The sequence below is a fragment of the Camellia sinensis genome, chromosome 8 (genome assembly GCF_055761805.1).
Source record: "Camellia sinensis isolate YWXY chromosome 8, ASM5576180v1, whole genome shotgun sequence".
NCBI classification, from domain to species: Eukaryota; Viridiplantae; Streptophyta; class Magnoliopsida; order Ericales; family Theaceae; genus Camellia; species Camellia sinensis.
This window is the reverse complement of record NC_138968.1, coordinates 144638617-144646550: the sequence shown is the minus strand read 5'-3', so window position 1 is coordinate 144646550 and position 7934 is coordinate 144638617. Positions and strand designations below refer to the sequence as shown.

General features: G+C 34.7%; 1 protein-coding gene across 1 annotated transcript; it reads left to right on the top strand.

Annotated features, from left to right (window-relative positions):
• Nucleotides 1-3435: 3435 nt before the first annotated feature.
• On the top strand, nucleotides 3436-7567 carry LOC114304408 (uncharacterized). Its single transcript, XM_028249566.2, has 2 exons — nucleotides 3436-6351; nucleotides 6901-7567. The coding sequence occupies exons 1-2, from the start codon at nucleotides 3735-3737 to the stop codon at nucleotides 7293-7295; spliced, it is 3012 nt and encodes a 1003-aa protein (XP_028105367.2). The 5' UTR covers nucleotides 3436-3734; the 3' UTR covers nucleotides 7296-7567.
• The last annotated feature ends 367 nt before the right edge of the window (nucleotides 7568-7934 follow it).

Sequence of the window (7934 nt, the reverse complement as noted above, 5' to 3'; positions counted from 1 at the left end):
TTTTTTTTTTATATATATGTATATGTTTTGAATTGCTTTGTATCAGGAATGTTGGTTATTTCAAAATTAATTTTGCACCCAAAAAGAAAAAAAATCATGTGAAATGATGAGCATTTTTTTTAATTTTAATTTTTTACACCAGATTAATTTTTATTTTTTTTTAAAAATAATTGATTATTAAAATTAAACAAAACAAAAAGTGTTATCATTCACTTTCCCTATGTAGTGTGTATATATGTTTTGAATTGCTTTGTTTTGGAAATGTTGGTCATGATAGTATAATACTTTGACCTTTAAATAATAAAAAAACAAAAAATAAAAACCAAAAAAGGAAATAAAAACAACAATTCTAATAGGAAACAAAAAGAGAAATTAAAAAAAAATCTAATATGTTTGGTTTCAATTTTCTAAATTCAATTTTTTTAAAATTATTTTTTTTATTTTTCATTTTTTTAATGAATATTTTTAAAATTTTAATCAAAATTTTTTTTTTTTACTTTTTAGATGCACCTTATTTAGATGTATCTAAAAAGTAAAATATTTATAAAAAAATATTTTAAAAAATCAATAAATACACAAGAACACGAAATTGTACTGAATTTTCATTTTGTTTTTGTATTTTGGTATTTCGTGAATTTTTTAAAGATTTTTTTTCACAAATATTATACTTTTTAAGTGTATTTATGTTAAGTGCATCTAAAAATTAAAAAAAATATTTAAAATATTAACAAATTAGTGAAAATAAAAATATACGAAAAACAAAAAAAATTAATTTTTTGAAAAGTGAAAGCAAACAAGTTAGGATTTAAAAGTTTAGCTATGCTGACTATATTCCTAAATCTTGTAATTTTTTTTTTTCAATAGCCTTTCATGGTGGGATATAAAAGTTTAGTTATGCTAATTTTAAATTTAGGAAAAATTTTATTTCAGGAATGGTTTTGAAAAATAATTATAAAAAACGGTAAATTTTATAATATTAATAATTTAAAACATAATTTTTTTTATGAATGTGTAATAATTCCTTAAATTTAAATATAAATTCACTTGGAGATAGAAACTGATAATAACCTTGGATAGTAGGTCACTAATTCATCTTTCTGTACGATTTGGTGGATTAGATGATGCAATATTGGAGCAGTTGGGTTAATAGAGTGAGAAAGATGAAATGAGAGTATTGTAGTCATTTAATATTATTTTTGACACCGTTTAGAACAAAATTAACATAAGGGGGAATCTGACTATTATTTTTAAAAGTAAAGAAGGTCTACACAATTTTTAAAATCACAAAAGAAGTATCTATAATTAGGGAGCTTCTATTTACATATCACTATGTGACTCAATACACACCATCTTTATAATTTTTTTTACTACATTTATGTCCATTAGTCACATTACCATTTTGTATAGAATTCTAATTACACACCAACCATAACCAACATTGCACTTTTGCTGGCTGCTCCTAACACCAGTCGTCCCTTCTATACTGCTGTAGTTGTAGCTACCTTCCACATCGCACTACCTTCAGTCACTGCCCTACCATTGCATACCAATATACCTTCGGTGCCACTCCAAGCCCTCTTCACTTCTGCCATCAACACTTTCTGCTCTGGTGGAACACCTCTCACAGCCTTTCCAATGTCCCCTTCGCAGCCTCGCAACCTACCCCCACCACTTTACAATGTCGTCGTAGTCCGACGACGAATAGAGGGCAGATCATGATTTCGCGATCGTAATTTCTAGAGAAAGAGAGAGCATATCGTTATTTTGAGAGAGATAAAAAGGTAGAGGCGACAACGATAGTGACGGTGGATGGTGGCTAGGGTTAAGGTTAGGGTTGGGGAAGATGAAGGTATGTTTGTATCAACTGATGGGTAAGGGATGGGTTGTGAGAATTGCCAGGGATGGAGAAGAAGAAGAAGAAGAAGAAAAAAGAGGAGAATGAAGAGATTGGGGACGGGGGTAGCGACGGAAGAGATGGCAGTCTATGGTGATGATAGTAGTTAAGATTAGGGTTAGAATTTGGAAAGGGTTGGAGAGTTAGAAAGATTAGGATATTTTGGGTTTTTCAAAAATTATTGGTGTGAATTGAGAAAATATCAAATAATTTAAAATGAGTATAGTGTGAACTAAGAAAGTGGGGTTTATTGAGTCAGATGGTGGTGTGTAAATAGAAACTCTCCTGTAATTAAGATAAACTTCGGGAAGATAAGTATAATTTATCCTAAATAAATTTGATAAATATAACGGTGCAGATTATTTTTAGGGTGAATTACATTAACGGTCCCTATAGTTTGGGGTTTGTGTCATTTTGATCCATGACTTTTCAATTGTGACACATTTAACCTAGGATTTTGAATCTTCTTATAAATAAGAACAATTGAAGATACCATTTCGGGAAGATAAGTATAATTTATCCTAAATAAATTTGATAAATATAACGGTGCAGATTATTTTTAGGGTGAATTACACTAACGGTCCCTATAGTTTGGGGTTTGTGTCATTTTGGTCCATGACTTTTCAATTGTGACACATTTAACCTAGGATTTTGAATCTTCTTATAAATAAGAACAATTGAAGATACCATTAGATTTTTCAAAAGCAAAATCGTCAATTTGATAAAATATAAACTAATTTGACAAAAATAAACGTCAAACAAATATTTTTAAATTTTTAAAAATTATTTATACTCACTAAAGATAAAATTATGCAAAATTAATAAATCTTTTAGATATTTATTTATTTTACCAAATTAATTTTTATTATGTGTTTCGAAGATTATTACATTAAATTAGTTTATATTTTTCTAAAAGTCAAATATAGTGACAACTTTGATATCATTATTAAATCAGTCCATTAAATTAAAAAATTCAAAACTAAAAATATTTCATATATTAAATATGTCGATTACACATTAAAAGTTTAATAATTACCCATTACATGATCATCATCTAAACATATAATAAAAATTAATCTGGTAAAATAAATAAATACATAAATATCTAAAAGATTTATCAATTTTATATAATTTTATCTTTGGTAGGTAAAAAATAATTTTTAAAAATTTAAAATATTTTTTTGACATTTATTTTTGTCAAATTAATTTATATTTTATCCAATTGACGATTTTATTATTGAAATTAAGTAATAATATTTTTAATTATTCTTATTTGAAATAATATTTAAAATTTAATGTCAAATATATCATAATTAAAAAAGTCAATAACTAAAATAATACGAAACTTGAGCGCAACTTTTCTTATTTTTGCCAATTTCGTTGGGAACTTGAAAGGACTTTTAAAATTAATTTTTTCATTTCCCTTTGCTTAAACAATTTCCAAGGCATCTGTTAAACCGTCAAATTCGATTCCTTTTCATTTCCAAAAACAAAAACAAAAACAAATTCGTTTTCAACCCGACTATTTACTCACCTCACCTTAAACCTTTGAGACACAAAATCATTTTCTAACCTTTTTTTTGAACCTTTGAGACACAAAATCATTTTCTAACCTTTTTTTAAAATTCAAATTATTCTCAAATAATGGCCACAGCAGTCTCTATATTTCCCAGGCCCATCCATCTCCTCCATCACAGTAGGTCCCACCACTTCAACTCCCTTGTCTGTCTCACCTTCAAGTCTAAAGTGAAGAACAAAACACACATTTCTCGCGTTCTCTCACTCTCTTCGACTCTACTCACAAAACAGAATCACGTTTCCCGCGCTTTCTCTCTCTTCTATGTCTATGGCAAAGCCAGTAACAGAAATCTATATCACAGCCATGCTAGCTCTGTTGTTTCTCCTTCTCTCTCTATCCCATCTGGGTCTCTCACTGAGTCAAGATGGACTTTTTCTCCAGCGAGTCAAACTCGGTCTGTCCGACCCGAACGGTGTTCTCTCCGACTGGAACGACCGCGACGCCACCCCATGCAACTGGACCGGCATCACCTGCGACCCGGCCACGGGTTCAGTCAGCTCGGTCGATCTCTCCAACGCTGGCCTCGCCGGTCCATTCCCCAGCTTCCTCTGCCGCCTCTCTTCTCTCTCCTCTCTCTCTCTAAAAAACAACAATCTCAACTCCTCTCTCCCACTCTCCATCTCCAACTGTAAGAACCTCACTACTCTCAATCTTTCGCAGAACTTCTTCGAGGGTTCGATTCCGTACACGATCTCTGATCTTCCCAAACTCAGATTCCTCATCCTCGATGGAAACAGCTTCTCCGGCCAGATTCCGGCGAGTTTTGGGCTTTTCCGGCGACTCGAGACTCTAAATATTGCCAATAATCTTCTCAGCGGAACAATACCTGCGGCGATTGGGAACATAACCAGTCTGAAGTCGCTCGAACTCGCTTATAACCCGTTTACCCCGGGTCAACTGGCTCCAGAACTCGGGAACTTGTCGAGTTTAGATTATATGTGGCTTAGTTCCTGTAGCCTTGTGGGTTCGATTCCGGTTAGTTTTGGGAGACTGAGTCGTCTCACGAATTTGGATTTGTCGAATAATATGCTTACTGGTTCGATACCAAGTGTGATCTTCGAACTAAAAAGTGTCGTGCAAATTGAGCTGTTCAACAACTCATTTTCCGGCGAGTTATCGGCTGGTTGGTCGAACCTGACTTCTCTCCGGCGGTTCGACGCGTGTTGTAATTCGTTTGTTGGGCCGATTCCGAACGAGTTGTGTGAGTTACCACTCGAGTCGCTGAACCTGTACCAGAACCAGCTCGTGGGTTTGTTACCAGAGAGCATAGCTAAGTCCCCAAATTTGTACGAACTCAAAGTGTTCAAGAATCAGCTTAATGGGTCATTGCCGAGTGAACTCGGCAAGCACTCGAACTTACTAACCATCGACGTGTCGGAAAATCAGTTCTCCGGCGAAATTCCGGCGAGTTTGTGCGAGAATGGGTTGTTAGAACAGCTTCTCTTGATATACAATTCGTTTTCGGGTACCATTCCGGATGTTCTCGGGAAATGTCGAAGCTTGAACCGGGTTCGATTGCGGTCTAATCGGTTTTCCGGCGAAGTTCCGGCGGAGTTTTGGGGTTTACCACATGTGTATTTGCTTGAACTCGCAGAGAATTCATTTTATGGGAATATCTCATACATGATATCTGGTGCATCAAATCTTTCAAAACTTGACATTTCTAATAACAGGTTTTCTGGAACTATTCCTAAAGAAATTGGATCTTTAGGTAATTTATTTGAATTTTCTGGTAATGATAATGAGTTTTCTGGTCAAATTCCTGCAACAATTGTCAATTTGAGTCAATTAGCGACGCTTCGTCTTAGAAACAATGAACTTTCTGGGGAGATTCCAATGGGGATTCAGTCTTTGAGACAGCTCAATGAGCTTAGTTTGGCTAATAATACCTTATCTGGTGAAATCCCAGATCAAATTGGGAGTTTGCCAGTGCTCAATTATCTTGATCTTTCTTGGAATCACTTTTCTGGGGAAATCCCACTTGCGTTGCAGAATTTGAAGCTCAATGTGCTAAATTTGTCATATAATCAGCTATCTGGTGAAATACCTGCACTCTATGCTAAGGATATATATAGGGACAGCTTTTTGGGCAATCCGGGTTTGTGTGGTGATATTTCTGGTCTTTGTACTGAAAAAACTGGTGTCAAGAATCAGGGTTATCTGTGGATACTTAGATCTATTTTCATCCTTGCTGGTTTGGTTTTTGTTGTTGGGATTGTTTGGTTTGTGTGGAAGTTTTGGAGTTACAGGAAAACAAAGAAAGGAATTTCTATTGTGAAGTGGAGATCATTTCACAAATTGGGTTTCAGTGAATGTGAAATTCTTGATTGCCTTAATGAACTTAATATTATTGGAAGCGGAGCTTCAGGGAAAGTCTACAAGGTCGAGCTTAGTAATGGTGAGGTTGTTGCAGTTAAGAAGATACGCGATAGATCAAAAAAGGATGATGAGAGTTTTACGAGTGTTGATTTAGGGAAAGATGAATTTGAGGTTGAAGTTGAGACACTGGGGAAAATTAGGCACAAGAATATTGTGAGGTTGTGGTGTTGTTGCAACACTGGGGATTGCAAGCTTTTGGTGTACGAGTACATGCCAAATGGGAGTTTGGGCGATTTGCTGCATAGTAGCAAGGGTGGTTCATTGGACTGGCCTGCAAGATTTAGGATAGCTTTGGATGCTGCTGGGGGGCTTTCTTATTTGCATCATGATTGTGTTCCTCCGATTGTCCATAGGGATGTTAAGTCAAACAATATTTTGTTGGATGCTGAGTTGGGAGCAAGAATTTCTGATTTTGGAGTTGCTAAAATTGTCAAAACAGTGAACAAGGGGGCAGAATCTATGTCTGCAATTGCTGGTTCTTGCGGTTACATTGCACCAGGTACGAGAAATTATCTGATCACTCAATTCCATTTCTTTGCCATAATGAATTGATTTCGTTACTAGTTGCAGAGCTGAATCATGAACTTGAATGACTTAGATTTTGTGGTATGCTTAATCGATATTGGTTTCCTCTAATTGTGAATTTTGAACCACTGCTTAGGGATGCATAGGTTCATTAATGCTGTGTTTGGTTGGGGGATTTGGAGAGGGATTTGGAAAGGGAAATGGAAAAGGTAGGTGAAATGTAAATAAAATATGTATATATTTCACATAGTTTCACACACCTTTTCCCTTTCCCTTTCCAAATCCCTCCCCAAATCTCCCAACCAAACACACCATAATTGTTCAGAATTATTTATTCTTTCAAATATGTTTTCAAGCATTGCATGAATTGAATTTTAATGAAAACTGTCAATTCAAACTTAGATCTTAACTATTCTAGCTAAATGATGATTCACATTTGTGAAACATTTTGATTGCTTCTCCTTATATTAAAGCTGCTACATTTTAATTGAAGCTGTTCTGTTTGATCTTTATCCTACTGTAGAATATGCATATACTCTTCGAGTGAATGAAAAGAGTGACATTTATAGCTTTGGCGTGGTCATTCTAGAACTAGTGACTGGTAGACGACCCATTGATCCAGAGTTTGGGGAGAAAGACCTAGTGACATGGGCCTGCAACAACTTGGAACAGAAAGGAATTGACCATGTGATCGATCCCAATCTCGATTCTACTTTCAAGGAACAAATTTGCAGGGTTCTTGATATCGCCTTCCTTTGTGTCAGCTCACTTCCCATCAACCGGCCTTCAATGCGAGAGGTGGTTAAAATGCTGCAAGAAGCAGGGGCATATAACAAGCCCAGGAGAGCAAACAAGAATGATAATCTTTCTCCTGGTTGCTATGAAGACTCCTCTGATTCTCTAATCAAGTTAGTGTAATTTCAAGATTTTAGGTGTTAGTTTTTGGCAACATGAGAGAGTCAGAGAAAGAGAATGATTGTAGTGGAACAAAACTGAGAAAAAATTGAAGATGTGCCCATTGTTGGAAAACTCATTTTGAATGTTTCCTCTAGAAGGGGGAACAATTGGCAACACAACTGTAATTGTTACTATAAGAAGGTTGTTAGTCATGACAGGTCTTTATTTTTAGGTCATGTAACTAATTTCGGAGCTTTATATAATATTGATTATGTGATATTTTAAACCATTCACATAAATATGTCAATTCATTTTATTGGATAGTTAAGTGATAAATGGTAATCTGCATTATGATTTTTTTTATTAAGTAAAAGTATTATGTAGAAAATGATTTGTATGAAAAATCTAATGATTTTCTATATTGGCCGCCCTCATTGAATGAAATGGTCCCAGTGCTTTGTCCTTGTCATTATGCAGCTTAGCAATACTAGAGCGAGGATCGTGGGACGAGTAATGCAGTCTCAGTGCGCGTGACAAGGTGGCCCTCAAAAGTTGACTAATGAGGTTCTTATAATTTATCCACGAGAGTCAAGGTGGACCAATAGCAAGCTTGATTGGACATTGTTGGAATTTTAGTAATTTTTTGATTTTTTAGCTAAA

Excerpts from the sequence above, each read along its gene's own strand:
- LOC114304408 (XM_028249566.2), top strand. The coding sequence starts at position 3,735 with ATGTCTATGGCAAAGCCAGTAACAGAAATCTATATCACAGCCATGCTA. Across the intron at positions 6,352-6,900 it reads TTGCGGTTACATTGCACCAG|AATATGCATATACTCTTCGA; the intron begins GTACGAGAAATT and ends ATCCTACTGTAG.